Source organism: Grammomys surdaster, unplaced genomic scaffold, assembly GCF_004785775.1.
Source record: "Grammomys surdaster isolate TR1022 unplaced genomic scaffold, NIH_TR_1.0 67, whole genome shotgun sequence".
NCBI lineage: Eukaryota > Metazoa > Chordata > Mammalia > Rodentia > Muridae > Grammomys > Grammomys surdaster.
In genome coordinates, this window is record NW_021604569.1 from 1192625 (window position 1) to 1209097 (window position 16473).

Sequence of the window (16473 nt, forward strand, 5' to 3'; positions counted from 1 at the left end):
TTTATAAGAAAAACTATGTGAGCTATAAACCAGTAAGTATTATTACAAAGGCTTAACTCCCCTGAGTATACATCTTAAGCACTTAGTAAGTGGGGCTTGGGTATATGCCTAGCATGTGCATATCCTGCACCAGATCTCCATTCCAAGTATGATCAACAGCCTGATTCGTGGAGCATTTTCACACTATGATTTATAATACCAATGTTCCGACCAATGCATCTGAGGACTGACCAAACCTTCACATAGCCTAATCTGTGCTGTCAAAATGATCCTGTGACTAACATCACAGTCAACAGATCAGAGTAATGTCAATAGCTTTCTGACGTTGAGCTAGGCATTCTAGCACCTGGGAGACTGAGCATGACTGTTGCAAGTTTCAGGCTAACCAGACTAAAAGCAGCAGGTGCCAGGCCAGCCAGGTGTACATAACACGATCATAACTCAAAAACAGAAAGGCAGCCTAGTGAAATGAGCAGAAAGCTGGGAACTGTACTTTTAAGGCTCTTTTCAATTCTAAAATGCTAAAGTATATCTTTTCTAGGATGAACACTCAGTAAAGTTTTAAAGTAAATATTACACTGTAATAGTAACTCAAGAATGGGACAAAGAAGCTGAAAGAAATTTTAAAACTCTGAACAGAGGAATCTAGCTGCCATTAAGAAGCCAAGGGTCGCCGGGCAGTGGTGGTGCACGCCTTTAATCCCAGCACTTGGGAAACAGGCAGGTGGATTTAAAAGAAGAAGAAGAAGCTGGAAAACTGGCAGGACTCACATCTTCCTGAAGCTTTAATAATGTCATCTTTCCTCCTTGGGAATGCAAGGAAGATAGTGAGTGACATGACATAGCAGTGAGAATTCCTGTGAGGTTCCATTGTGTGCTCTAACAGTGGCTTATATAAGCCCAGACTAAAAGCTCTAGAGCTGGGTGACCTAGACTCCAACAGCAGAACAAATTACTAGCAATGTAACCTCAGGCAAGTCGGCAAACCCCTCTACACTTACAGCCTCATCATTAAACCATATATAAAAATAGGAATTGTCTCACTGAGATGGGATTCATTAAATAAGAAAAATGAATTGAGATTTTCTATCAATAAGATATAGGATTTGGTAAAGTCAGAATAGTTATTAGTTCTATTACTAATATTGTCCCAAAAAACCCTATCGCCTTTATTTCTAGGTACTTAAGTAGTAAAGACATAAAAAAGGAAAACTTCAACATTATGATTAAGTTATTGACCTGAACTAAACACATAAACATGTCACTTTTAAAACCATGGGGGGGGGGCAAGTTCAGAGACCCACTTCCTAGCACTAACTCTGCAACTATGCAACTTTAGGTGAGACTTGAACCTCCCTATCTTTAACAAAGGGTTAATAACTCTTCCAATTTCTTTTCCCTTCAGAAGCTAACATGATTTACATTTAACACAAAGTCCTACACTCAAACTTTTACCATTGGCATTAGCCTGTGCCTATGCAACTTTAAAATAGATCTCTTTTTAAGATCTATACTTCTGAGTGTAGGAGGCTTAAATGTTTTAAACTGAACCTTCTCATAAATTTTTTTTGTCTTTTTTTTTTTTTTTTTCGAGACAGGGTTTCTCTGTGCAGCCCTGGCTGTCCTGGAGCTCACTCTGTAGACCAGGCTGACCTCGAACTCAGAAATCCACCTGCCTCTGCCTCCCAAGTACTGGGATTAAAGGCGTGTGCCACCACTGCCCGGCTCTCATAAACGTTATTATGTGTCAAATATAAACTTCATGAAATCAGTAAGTACTTAATCCTGTCACTTTTCAAGCAACTGTAAATAATTGTAATTGTACTACATAATTGTAATTATGAGGAAACCAAAAACTATATAAAAAGCTTTTTACACTTTAGAAGTGGAAGGTGAGAGATATAATGAGACTCCCTATTGCTAAAGCACCTCGTGCATACACTGAGGGGTCAGCACATTCAAGTTCTTCAGAAAGTTGTGCATTCGCATGCTTGATGAGTGGGCAGAATATAGGCTAAGAGTCATTGCATGTAAAATGAACCACAAAGACCAAGAAGAACGCCTATGTGAAATTAAAAAGATAAAGGATACTGTCCTAGTTAGGGATACTGTCCTATTGCTAACGTGAAACACCATGACCAAAAACAAGTTGGGGAAGAAAAGGGTTTATTTGACTTACACATTCATATTATAGACCATCATTGAAGGGAGTAAGTCAGGACAGGACCTCAAATAGGGCAGGAACCTGGAAATAGAAGCTGATGCAGAAACCATGGAGGGGGTGCTGCTGCTCACTGTCCTACCCCTCCACCCCACCATGGTTTGCTCAGCCTGCTTTCTCACAGAACCCAGGACCAGAAGGTGAGGGATAGCATCACCCAAATGGTCCGGGCATTCTCTCCCATGAATCACGAAGAAAATGCTCTACAGACAATCTTATAGAAGCAATTCCTCAATTGAGGTTCTCTCCTCTCAGATGACTCTTCTTGTGTTAAGCTGACATATACTAGACTAGACAGCATAGATACCTACATTTACTCACAGGTGACAGGGCAGCTAAGAGCTTACTGCAATCCATTTAACAAGTACTTCTCAGAGCCGAGAAGTATAATTAGGTTTTTTTTTTAACAGTCACTTTTCATGTACTTGTGAATGAATTGAGCATGTGCATACCACAGCACATGTGTGTGGAAATCAGGGAATACTTATGGGAGTCAGTTCTTCTTTATACCATGTGGGTTCCAGGGATTGAATTCAGGTCAGGCTTGGTGCCATGCACCTTTACCCACTGAGCTATCTAGCTGTCCAATCAAGTTTTTCAAAATACCTTTTAAAAGCAGTATGAATTTGATTAAAAGCTAGTATACATATACTGGCAATCCTGGTCTGTAAAGAAAGATGCCTATAATGATACTTGAAAACAGAGTATTAAAGGAATCATGAGAACAAGGCCAGCCTGGGCTACAACAGTGAATGAATTTGAGACCAGTTTAGACTACGTATAGCAAGACCCTGTCTCTATAAAACAAACAAACCAAACAAAAACATGTCTAACCATGAAATCTGAAAACCAAATCTACTAAGTAGTATTTTTACTTCTTTAATAGTGGGATTATAGATAAGTCTTACCTGTTTCTTTATGCATTTCTGTGCTATTTGAAACTGTTTCATTCTAGTAGCAACCACAATTTATAATTACAAAATACTGCCTTAATCCCTATTCAATCAATACTACTAAAACAGCAACGTGAGTGGCACAGTAGGATTCCCTACTATACAAACTCTACCATGGACCGGAAAAGCAACTCAGTTGGTATAGGGACCTAAATTCAATCCCCAAACACATAAAGGCCAGCACAATGTCAAACACTTTGATCCTCGTGTCAGGAAAGCATAGAGAAGCAGATTCTAGAGCTCACTGGCCAAACAGCCTACTAATATGCCAGCTCCAAGCCAAGAAGAGATCCTGTCTCTGTACTACCACTCAAGGCTGCCTTAGAACCTACATACTAGTGTGCGCAGAGACATACACTCATATACACACACAGAACAATGCTGCCTGATAACTTAATAATCAGATGAAATTAGATCTTGTCAATAAATGCAAGAACTCTGGAAATCACACATGAAAGTTCAGATACCGCATGAAAACACATGACTATCTCAATGCCAACATCATGATAGTCAAGTTGAAGTAAGTCCTAGGAATGCTGTTGTTGAGATGTTCATGAGACATTAGGTAAGTACAGAAAGGAGGTGAGACTGCTACATAGTGGTGGTAATCACACATAGGACAGAATACATTCTCCAAAGCACTGTGACTCATTTCAATCTCATTTTGTAAAGAGGTTGTCAGTGAAGCTGCAAAAAGGAAAAACACAAATTTCTTTCTAGCAAAAGCAGATGTCTTATTTTTTTTTTTTGGGGGGGGGGGGGTTCGAGACAGGGTTTCTCTGTGTAGCCCTGGCTGTCCTGGAGCTCACTCTGTAGACCAGGCTGGCCTCGAACTCAGAAATCCGCCTGCCTCTGCCTCCCAAGTGCTGGGATTAAAGGTGTGCGCGCCACCACTGCCCGGCAAAAGCAGATGTCTAATTTATACTTGTCAGAAGTACTTTAGTGTCATATAGACTCTTTATGTTGGTTTTACTTTTTTAAAATTGGGAAGACTAAACTAATCCCCAAGAGCAGGGATTCTCCATGGGAAAAAAAGGATATAAAAAAATCTCAAGAAATATCTACATGCCTCTGATAACTCATAGAGCCTTATATCATTAGTTAATTTAGAAATTTGTTCAATTTGGATACCCAAATCAGGCAGACATCAGTAGACAACTACAGATAAACATCCCATATGAATACAGCACAGTAATTTCCCCATAATACTAACAAGTCAAAATCCTGCCATGTATAACTTAGTATGAGAATGCAACATATGAAAAACAACCCACACATACACCATAAAAACAAAATAGGAATATGACCACAATGGTTGCAGAAAAAGCATCTGATGAGGTCCAACATCATTTCATGGTTAACAGTCAACAAGACAACAAGGAAAAAAAAGAATTATCTTCAAACTGATCAAAAATAAAATCTACAAAATGACAGTGAACATCATTCTTCATGGTGCAAGACTGGCATCTTCCCACTAAAAACCAGTAATAAGACAAGGGTAACCTTTCTTTGACACTTCACGCCCATAAGTGTCCAGGAAGTTTTCGACCAGAATTTGGGCAATGAATGATTGGACAAAAAGAAGTTAAGGTATTTGTAGCTAACATGATCTTACATTTAGTATTTCCTAAGGAAGCCACAAAACAGCAACTAGAATTCCTAAGCAAGTCTAGTGACGTTGTGGGTACTACATCATGCAAAGGCAACTGCAATCTGATTGAACTTCAGAACAACACTGTTAACATTCACAAAGAATATAATTCCTAGGAATATACATAGCTGAGAACAAATGGAATAAACTGAAAATTTACAGTTAAAAGAAATAAATGACTGGATTAAACAGAAAGATATCCCACAGTCTTGGATGACATATAACATTCCTCTAAATTGGTCCAAGTGCAAACCCCATCAAAACAAAAGCCCAGCTGTGTCTCCAACACAAGACAGCTGAAAAAAAAAGTCATCTGCAATAACCAAAACAATCTTGGAAAACAATAATGAAGTTGGAGGGCTCATATTTCTCCTATGCAAAATTTCCTACAAAGCTTTTAATAACAAGAGAATGGCACACTAGAGGTCAGCTGGAGCTATAGTGCAAGACTGTCTCAAAAAAAAGAAGAAAACAAAACATACACCTGACCCTACAGTCATATACATACATAGCCATATACATATACACAGGAATATAAATGAAATACAATCAACTTTTATATGTGTAGTCGGGTGAGTTTGACAACAAAGATAAGAAGTCTTCTCAAAATGCTACTGGACAATTTTATGTCCAACTGCAGGGGAATGCCACTGGATTCCCTAAGTTCCCATACTTTATATTACATGAAGGGTTGACTTAAGAGGTGGAGAGACGGCTCCACCATTAATGGTTCCCAAATCTCTTTAACTTCAGCTCCAGAGGATCTGATCCCTCTAGCTGCTATCTGCATTCATGACAAACACACTATTAAAAATAACAAAATATTAACTCAAAATAGAATAAAAATAGTTTAAACTATAAAATGCTTTAAGGCTGTTGGCAAGATGGCTGAGTGGGTAAAGGCACCTGCCACCAAGCTTGATGATAAGACATTTTATTTCATCTCCTAGACCCACATGGTAGAAGGCAAGAACTAACCCCAGTAAGCTGTCTTCTGACCTCTATACATATTCCTACACATGCTTACATGAGAGGGAGCCTTTAAAAATAATGGCTTTTTTTTTTTTTTTTTTTTTTTTGGTTTTTCGAAACAGGTTTTCTCTGTGTAGCCCTGGCTGTCCTGGAACTCACTCTGTAGACCAGGCTGGCCTCAAACTCAGAAATCCGCCTGCCTCTGCCTCCCAAGTGCTGACATTAAAGGTGTGCGCCACCACCGCCCGGCATGACGGTTCTTTTAAAAGAAAAATGTAGGTGTAGATCATCTTTAAGACCTTGTTTCTTAAAGTATGTTATAAGCATAAACACAAGAGAAAGTAAATATATTGAGCCTCTTATAATAAAATATTTTGTTTCAAAGGACATAATGAAGAAGGTGAAGACAATCTTCAAAATGGAAGAAAATATAAAGTAAATATAAGGGGTGCTAGAGAAAAGGCTCCTTTAGAAACACAAGGTTTGATTTCATCACCCCACTGTGATTCACAACAATGTGTAACTGAAGTTCAGGGAACCCAGTTCCTCTACTGGCCACTGAGGGCACCAGGCAGATGCATGATTGACACACACGTGCTCAGACAGGCACCACACTCACATGCAGGAAATTCTTATGAAAGTATCAGATAGACGATGGTTTTATACACAATTCTTAAAATCTTATATAAAATGTTTTAAAGACCCAAGAAGAACTGAACAGTGATTTCCCCTTACAACTATAGGAAACACATATGGATTTATGCCAATCTATTTAAATAAATACCTATAATCTAGAAAAAAAGGATTTATTTCCCTGCAGTTTTATCTGTCTTCAAAATTTAAAAATATAGAAAACTTTTGATTTTGTATAGTGCACTTTAACTAAAATTTAAGTTTAATGGAACCCAGATTTTCTTTTACTGACTCAGTGCAAAGAAGAGCTGCATACATTTGGTAATCACAGGCTGTCATCTGCTATAGCTAAAAATAGTGCTAGACCAAATGCCTTACATGCACAAGTCATCCTGTTACATTTTCCTTAAATGAAATTCGCATTCAAGTTAGCCTGAAGTCAGGTTTTGATTTTAAAGCCATATTTAAAAAATATCTTTTTTAAAAAATTAGTGACTAGTGAGCTCCTACCACCACTATATTTGACTCGCTAATAATTAAAACCATTCATTTAAGTTAGTTAGTTCATATAGCTTTCAATACAAAAAGGGCTGGCAAACTGATACAGTAGGTAAAGGCACATGACAACAGGCTATGAGAAGGCAGAGAAAGATAGTTTGGTCTCAGAGCATAGCTCCAAGAATTCAAACACTGGCTAAATTAAACTCAATACTCTTAAAGCCTAAATTCTAGCAACAGATGAGATTAAATTTAAAAAGAAAAAAAAAAAGTAAAGAGAATTCTCTTGACTGCGTAGATAGTCTTCCTACAGTCAAGTATGTAATCCAGTCCTTAAGAGAAATTATATCACAGGCTCAGTAGAAGTCTCAGTCTCAGTAGACTTCATCTTTTAACAATACTAAGCTACTAACCACACATACCTTTTCTTCAGTTGATAAGACTACTGTTCTTTTTTTCTTAAGAGAAAGAATCAGGGTCTGGAGAGATGGCTCAGTGGTTAAGAGCACTGACTGCTCTTCCAGAGGTCCTGAGTTCAATTCCCAGCAACCGCATGGTGGCTCACAACCATCTGTAATGGGATCTGATGCCCTCTTGTGGCGTGTCTGAAGACAGCTACAGTGTACTCATATACATTAAATAAATAAATCTTGAGAGAGAGAGAGAATGCGCGCCACAAAAACACATGGTAAATGGTACCACGTACAGAAAGCTGCCACAGTAAACTATGCATGGGTAAAAAAAAAATCACAATATGGGTCGATTTAGCTTTTTTCCTCATAGCTCCTTGGTTGTTCTCATACAAACTATAGAATAAAAGCCTCATACTACAGCTTTGTGGGTCTATGTAAATAATTTAGCATATTAAGTTTTCTTGGTTTCCCTACTTGCAAAACTAAATAGGATAAATGTAATGACAAGACTTATTGTCTGCAGGTAAAATCTAAAATTCTTTCTGAAAAGTATTTACTTTTACATGTATGTTTTGCCTGCATTTAGTCTGTGCACCATGTGTAACCCTGGCACCCGTTGAGGGCAGAAGAGGATGTAGGAGACCCTGGAACTGGAGTTACAAATGGTTGTGAGTTGCTATGTGGATACTGGGAACTGAACCTGGGTCCTCTACAAGAGAAGCCAGTGCTTATAACTGCTGAGCTATCTTTCTGGCCCCCTAAGATTCTTAATTTATAAGTTGTTTCATTGCTCCTTTTAGAAAAGGGAAAAGGAGAATCCTAAATCCCCAACTGGGAAAAAAATAATATTCTTTTTAATCAAAAATGTATATACAAAGTTCAAGGCAAGGAGTAAGCCATTAAAGCTGTCTGTCACCTTATGGAAAAGTTGTGCAGTGCCAACTAGGAGGCCCAAGAGGAGAGCACCATTTTTGCCTTTAAGGAATGTTACAGACATAAAGCCTACATGGAACACAACTCAAAAAATGAAAGGCCAGCATCATGTCTATCTGGGAAGAATGGGCCTTAAATATTGCATGGTCAAAATAAAAATTGGAAGAAAATATGTAAGAGGTAAGATCAGAGAAATACAACAGCGGGCTTGATAGAGCAGGTCCTTCAGTGGCTTGGTGTGGGATGTGGGGGGGGGGGGGACTCAGTCTTGGAATGCCTTAATAATTAGCCCAGGATTATCAGTGTAAGTTTAACTTGAAAAGCAAAGAAAAACCCTTTCAGTGGCACAATTAGAACTGTTCTTTAAGAAGATAATTTTATTTCAGCCATCACATGAAATATAGATCAGTTAGCAATCTGATTTTAAAAATATGAATATTCAGATCAGGGTAAATAAGGAAAGCAACAGAATAAATTTCCACCGGTCCCAATACATATCCCTTGAAGATTCTATATTATATTTTTCTATAACCACTAAAAAGATATTCACTTTTGAAAAAATGTGCAAATCTGCTTCTGTAATTTACTTAAAACTGACAAATTCCTATCCTAAAGCTAAAGCCATCAGAATTAATTTTAGCCATGGCTCCCAGACAAACACTAACTCATTGCTCAAAGCAACATTTCAATCCGTCTGCCTGAAAAGCAGTGGTGCAAGCATACACTAAAGTCCAAATACTCATCAACTGAACAATAACCATGAATAGGAACAGAATTTAATTCAATTTTACTCAGTTTAACCAGCAACATAGTAAAGTGATATAAGTGAATTTTAAAAGTGGAAATATCTATTGAATTATTCAAGATTACAGAATACAATGTATATAATAAAATCTTCTAGTCCCTTACATCATTATTAAAAAAACAAAATCCAAAGCCATTCTCTATTTGCTACAACACACAGTCCTGCTACTTAACCACCACCAAAAAAAAAAAAAAAAAAAAAAATCTAGAAAAAGACAATGAAGGCCCAAATTTCACTGAGTGTCAGCTAAGCTTAGAATTAAAAGCAGATTTCTTCCTAAGATTAGCAGTTCTTAAAATTGGTTAATGACAAACTTCTCTCTTAGCCTTCCTCCTTCCCAGGCTCAAGGGAAAAGCTAGCATTTCAGGCACTTGGGCAGGCTCTTTGCGCTCCCCCAACCCCCTACTTCCCCATACCCCAATCTCATCCCTGCTTAGCAGCAACATACACCTACATCACAACCATTTTAAGCATTCACAGAAGCTGAAATGGCTTCCAGGCAAGACTAGGAAGCTCTATAAGAATCCACAGGAGAAGAATGCACCAGATATGATGTTCCGAAGCCATTTTGTCATTAAGCATAATCAACTGAATTTTAATGCTACTGAAACTTCTCTCAGAGGTCATCTAAAGCAGTTGAACTTCTTAATCTACAAAGAGCACTAGTAAAAATGGGCAATATTGCACTTTCTCCTAAAATCTGACAGGGTCTGCAATCACTTTATCTTCATCCTAAACAGTTTCTCTACAACCAGTCCTCCCTGAGATCTCCAGTCCTCTCCTGTTGGTGAAACCACACTCTCCTGCTCCTTCTACTGCTGTTAGAGCTAACTTCTCCTGGTGCTCCATTAAAGTAGGCTCCATGCTAATGGCTTTGCTCCCCTATCTTCAGTTTTTTCAAAAAGATACCCTCACTTTGCATTTGTTTAGTATTCTTTATCATTGCTTGGCATTTCCATCACTTCAAATTCAAAGTGTCTGGAACTCAATTTGGCTTTTAAAAAATATCTACTGATGCTAATGTGTTCACTGGGAACGCAACTTCATGTAGTCCTGCAACCTATGATGAATATCAAGTATTTCTTCACTTATTGTTCTCAAATATGTTATTTCTTCTTTATCCCCATTTCAGATGAGGATCATTCAGGGTGTTCTTTTTGAACTCCAGGCATAACTACAGTTGTCCCAAACTCAGGCCTCTAGGTTCTCCTCCAGCTTATACTACACCACAGATGGCCTTCTGAACCCACCATTACTTATTATTACCTACTTTAAAACATCAAACCGATACAACCTGCCCCAGAGCATCTTGTCATAAAACCACAGAGAACCTCAAAATTGGAACCCTATAAATCATACAACAGAATAAAACTTAGAGGACGTTTCTTACCTAGTCAAAATCGAAACATACTATAACTGAGGTGCGAACCCCTAGACTGTTTTCCAAATATGACACCAGATTGCCAGACCCTGTAGAACTTGCTTTCATGCAATCACAGGAATCTTTCTTGTGAACCACAGAGAAGCTTCAGGAAATCTAACCTAGACCTCCTAATCTTCTATCATCTTTGATCTTACAAATCTATCTTTCAATTATTACCCGATACAGCCTACTCTATCCAGTAAATTCTTGTCACTGTCTTGATAATATCTTCCTAGTGCTTACAAAGCAGGTGTGATTAGAAAGGAAGGAAAAACTATGGGGATGGGAAGGGAAAGGAACCCCCTCACCCTGGTGAAGCCTCTTACCAACTAAGAATCAAGAATTCCAACATAATTAACTGTTGCAACTTTTAGAAATCTCACCAGAAGCCCCACTTACAAACAAAAGGGCATGTCCTAACTCCTGGGGCAACCTGAGCTCCTGACTTTATCTCACTAGGTTTGAGCCCATCCAAGGAACTATCAGACAGTATAGTTTTATCTCATGTACAGAAAAAGTTTCTGAGCAATCCTTTGAGATGTACCTTGAGAGGCACCAAAATGGATATACCTGCTGCTAATTCCAATTCTTTGAGAATTGTAAGCACAGTATGTTGTATTTTCTTCCCAGGCACCCTTTTCTCTTAACCTCGTCTTCCTACCGTCTGGTCCTAAAATTCTTTCCTGTGGTCGTGTCTGAAAAAGAACTTGCAGGTTGCCATGGGTTACAGTGTGGAGTTGTATCTGCTGCCAACAGTTACATCATTCTTCCACCCAAATGACCTAGACTCGCAAGTCTTCCCATCCTTCATCTTAATCTAAGTTTTCCATATAACCTCAATAATGAAATATTATAGATTTCATTTGTCAAAAATATACTGCTAATGAACAGAAAAAATAGTAATAATGTAACAATACAAATTATAATACTGCTCTTTGCCTAAAGGACTATATATCTAATAAGCAAAAATGAAATCATCGAAACAAACACATTCAAAACTTCATCAAAACAAAACCAAAGCCAAACATGAAATCAGAATATTTGTTACTGCTGACAGCTCTGGGAGGGAATCTGGGAGCACACGAATGCAGATATGGGGGACCAGGTCTAAGTATATATATTTTAAGTTTACCCAGACACCTCAAGGTTCCTTCTAGGTTCTGCACTTTTTCAAAACACTCACCCCAGGCATCTCAGTGATTTCCAATTTAAATCTTACTATATGCAATAGCAGCTGATAGAGAAAACACTAAAATATTACAACGCCTAGATGAGGAGAAAAAATAGTTAACTTGGTCTGACTTACTCAAACAAGAGCTAAGAACAAAAGGCACTAAAAAGTATCAGCCAACCAGATTTACAAACAAATAAAGCGAGGCAGAGAGACTCAAGAGTAATTCTGAGTGTGTTTAAGGACCTTTAATAGTTAAATCTAAAAGATAGTCTACTGCGTTTTAATTTCTTGGCTTTATATCTCAACATTATCTTATAAGAAAGAGCTTAACATTTTAATACTCTACAATTGAAGTCGTTCATACAAAAACTTGAAAGTTGCAGAATGAGCCTTACTGTGGCTTCTCACCCACTTTATTATCACGAGTATCTTCTTACTTCCCAAAAACTAACACATTGATTCACTTCATTTTTGACATTATGGCTAAAGAAAAGTCCTTTTTTATTAAGCTTTCTAATAAAATCCTTTTTACAAAAGCTCAGAGCTGTTTTCCCCTTTATGTTGAATAAAAGGCCCTTAACAAAGACTCCTATGAATGCAATGTTAAACTTACCTTTCCCCCATATTTTTTTTTACTGATTGGTTTTGGTTTTGTTTTTAAAGCAGGTCATTGCAGTCAGTCAGCTGCAGAAATGCTTTTAACATTATCCCTATGTTAATAATAAAAGAAGTATAAAACTTGAAATTAGCCAGGAAAACAAAACCAAACCCTAACCTTTGAGTGATATATTTATCTGAGCCACTTAAAAACAGTTCTAACAATTTTTAAGACAACTTATTCTAGGCAGTCAGATACACAACTCGCTTTTGCTCCCTCCCCTCCACCCCTTCCTCTCTCTCTTTATATAGTTGTCAAGCTACATAATAAAATGCTGTTAAAATATTCAATAGTTGATATTTTACTACTACCTTGCAGGCTTAAATTCCTACACAATGAGCCACTGAGATTTTAAACGATCTAAGTTTTCAAGGGGGAGGAAGAAGATCAAGATCACTGATTGGTTATTACAAGGACAAAGGTTAGTACTTTAAATTTAGATATGTTATATCTTTTTATATATATTTTTTAAAGTATGTATACATCTGAAGTTTCAAGATACATAAAAATTAAAAAGCATTCAAGTAAGAACTTCAAAGGTTCACATTTGGTTTTCAAAGATACAATGCAATTCTGCTACCTACAAACCTATGGATAGATTTTAGGCACACCAGCTGAGCTTTTTTTAAAGTTGTCATGAAATGCCATCAGACTACAGAGATGGTTATACATTCTTCACACCAAAGTAACCAACAACAAATGAGATGTTAACCCCATACCAATTTCAACAGGCAAGATCAGAAAAGAAAACAACAGACAGGTCTAAAATGACTAAACCGACCACCACTGAAACAGAAGATGACATCGTTCCTGTACACAATCAACTATAAAAACACCAGAGGCAGCTGTTTCATGTTCATCTTAAGCATTACATGCTCACAGGCTTCACTTTCAATCTAAACTGCAAAGCTTACCTACAGAAATTGTACTGGTTACATAAAAAGAGTGAAAGAGTAAAAGACATACCCTTGTCCTTCCAATGTTTCTTCTGACCGTCCATTTCTTGCCACGATCTGCCCTCCAGCAGCAATTACAAATTATGCATACCAACAGAAAAGCGGTAAACTGCAAAATTCTCCCTGAGACATAAGATCCCCGTTTCCTCCACCTAAGCCTGCAGTCCCTGCTGCACAACTGCAGCAGGGCTGGAGTCACCTGATGTCTTTGGGGTGTGGAGCAAGCTGACGCAGTACAATCTGTAACTAGGCTACTAATACCCAGACATTAATGCTTTCCTTCTATCTGTTTATTGTCCTAGCCATTTGCTTGCTGCTTATGCCAAATGGAGCTGCCTTTGCAGGGAAGGGGGCAGCTACCAAAAGAAAGGAAAAGACTCTCCCAACAGAGCCAACCACTAAATATACACAAAACACACAGAACTGAGTCTGTACCCACAGACTTCTCTTTTCTTTATGAGGAACAGTTCAATTGTGCTACTGTGTTTTTGGTTTTCATTTGAAATTAACAGTTAACCCACAAGACAGAAATGGACTAATCCAAACAGGTAAATAACTTCAATTTCGGGAGGCAGAGGCAGGCAGGCAGGGGGATTTCTGAGTTAGAGGCCAGTCTGGTCTACAGAGTGAGTTCCAGGACAGCCAGGGCATCACAGAGAAACCCTGTCTCAAAAAAAAAAAACAAAAACAAAAACAAAAAACAAAAAACTTCAATTTCAATGTTGCAAATTGCCCTTTTTCCTGGGTTTACTGAGCCTTGAAGCACTCATACTTTGCATCCTGGAAGGTACAATCAGAAGAAAAAAAAAAATCAATGTAGTTATTTATGTTTATTAAGCTAACTTCTTCAGTGGAGAAATTTTCGGTTTCAGTAGCCTAAGCTTTTTTCCCTTTACATTTCTAAAATCTAGATTCCTCCAAATATATTTAGTTATCACCTGCTCCAACTCAATCTTTTAATAAATACTCAATTACCTACCACTGCAATAGATGTTTAGCTGGGGGAGAAATAGTCATGTGCTAATAATTATTTACCCCACAAAAATGGCATAATTTAATAACCATAAAATAAATGGCTCCAGAATTTCTAATTTTTTCAAAACTTACTAAACTTTCAGTCATTCTAGTGTAGACTGTCTTTCTACACTGTCCTACAACTGTTTTTACAACTGATGCTAAATTTGTCTAAGCAGAAAAAGAAATGCATAGTGGCACTTCAATTAGCAAAATATTTTTAAATACATATGGCATACCAAGACATAATGTATATAACCAGTGCATAAAAGTACATGCATCTCATGACTGTAACCACACTGAAAAGGGGACGGACATTTTTCTGAAATTTGCTCGGTGTGTGTAGACAGCGAAACCTTGCAAAATCCTTAAGTGTTCAGAATGCCAATTACTCATTTTTTTATGTCTCTCTTACTCAATTATAAATAAAAGGAATTTTAAAAGAATTTTAAAGTATTTTCAGTTTTAGAACTAACGTTTAACTTTACTTGCTGACACCTTATATGATATAATTATTCTGAGAACAAACACTGTCACCACCATATTACATCAAGGATGAAAACGTGACCTCTTCAATGCAAAATACGTCCAAGACAGTATTTTTAAATGACTTTTTCAAACTGACAGACAAGGGCAGGGAGTGTAGCTAACTCGTAAAGTGTATGCCTAGCAGGCTCAAGGCATGGGTTCTAATCCGAGCTCCACTAGAACAAAAACACCAGAAGACAGTAAATAGTTATCTTCAAATTACATATTTTCTAAGGTAAAAGTGTTCAGTACATATGTAACTCACATGTTTATAATACTTCACTTGTTTGCTAATTTTAAGGCACCAAGAATGTGTGTGTAATAATCTATTCTACTTAATACGACTATTAAATGTACTTTTCATATTGTAAGCTTATATTTAAGAAAGCAAATTGGAAGCCTTTGAGTTCAGGAAGTTTTTCAACCTTGCAGAATGATACTCAATTCTTTATTTTTAGTTATTACAATTTATGCTACGTACAGAGAAAACTAGCTAACTCATGGGTACCACAGCTGACATTTCTACCCACTTTTCTCAATGTTTCAAAACTGCAGTTTTTAAGTTAACTAAGCAAAAATATTTTCATCTGAAAAGTTAACAAGCAAAATTTATGAGTACACAATTTATGGGTCATACTTTCTCATCAAACTACGTCTAAATGAATTTAAATACCAACCTTTAAAAAACAAAATTATTCTTTCAAAGATAGTCCTCAAATAATACACATGCAACCCAATTTGCAACATGATACTTTGATTATTTGTGTAGTAGTCTATTTTCTCTTAAAAGTACAGAATGCCAAAGGAAGAGTCACAGATCAAGCTTTTAAATATAATTCTAAAGTATAAAACCAAAGACCTACATACAAGGTCTCCCCAATTCACTTCTGAAGAATATGATGCTCTAAAATTACCTACTTTCAATGTCTCCCTAACTTAGTCAAAAAACTGTTTGTTAACTGCATGGTTAACTAAGAAAAATATTAAATAAGTTCCTAATTTTAAAAAAATCTCTGCCGGGCGGTGGGTGGTGGCACACGCCTTTAATCCCAGCACTTGGGAGGCAGAGGCAGGCGGATTTCTGAGTTCGAGGCCAGCCTGGTCTACAGAGTGAGTTCCAGGACAGCCAGGGCTACACAGAGAAATCCTGTCTCGAAAAACCAAAAATCTATGAAAGTGTTTACAAAAAAATAAAAGTAGCATGTGTGAACTTTTTTTTTCTTTTAATAAAGCTTGTATCTATTTAAAAGGATTTTAAGCACAAGAGAACTGTCTCAAAGCTCAGAACTGTGAAAGCCCAGAATGGTACAGACCTTTAAACCAGCATAGGTAAAGCAGTCAGGTAGCATTCTGAGTTCAAGGCCGGATAACACCATATAACAAAAGCTATGTAATTTGTTTCAAAAAAGAAAAACAACCAGACAGTAAGCCCACACTGGTGCTCACATCACCCCCCCCCCAAAACCCTACTCGCTCAAGCTCCACTCTCCTACTTCTTTTACTTTTAATGGCAGCAAAACTTTTGGTTTGGTTTTGCTTTTTCCCTCCCCTTTTTCTTTACAATGTTCAAAGGAACAGGGAAATGAAAGAAAGAAAGGAAGGAAGGAAGGAAGGAAGGAAGGAAGGAAGGAAGGAAGGAAG

The 16473-nt window shown here is 37.4% G+C and overlaps 1 protein-coding gene across 4 annotated transcripts in view; it reads right to left on the reverse strand.

Annotated features, from left to right (window-relative positions):
- Rtn4 (reticulon 4) overlaps nt 1-16473 on the reverse strand; it is a 56401-nt gene that overhangs the window by 16802 nt on the left and 23126 nt on the right. Inside the window, exon 1 of one of the 4 annotated variants that reach the window (XM_028778224.1) lies at nt 13301-13587. The exons of the other annotated variants lie outside the window; for them this stretch is intronic. Coding sequence (XP_028634057.1) covers nt 13301-13334 — 34 coding nt within the window. The 5' untranslated portion in view covers nt 13335-13587. Of the gene's footprint in view, nt 1-13300; nt 13588-16473 lie in introns of those variants that run through there. 4 annotated transcript variants of the gene reach the window in all.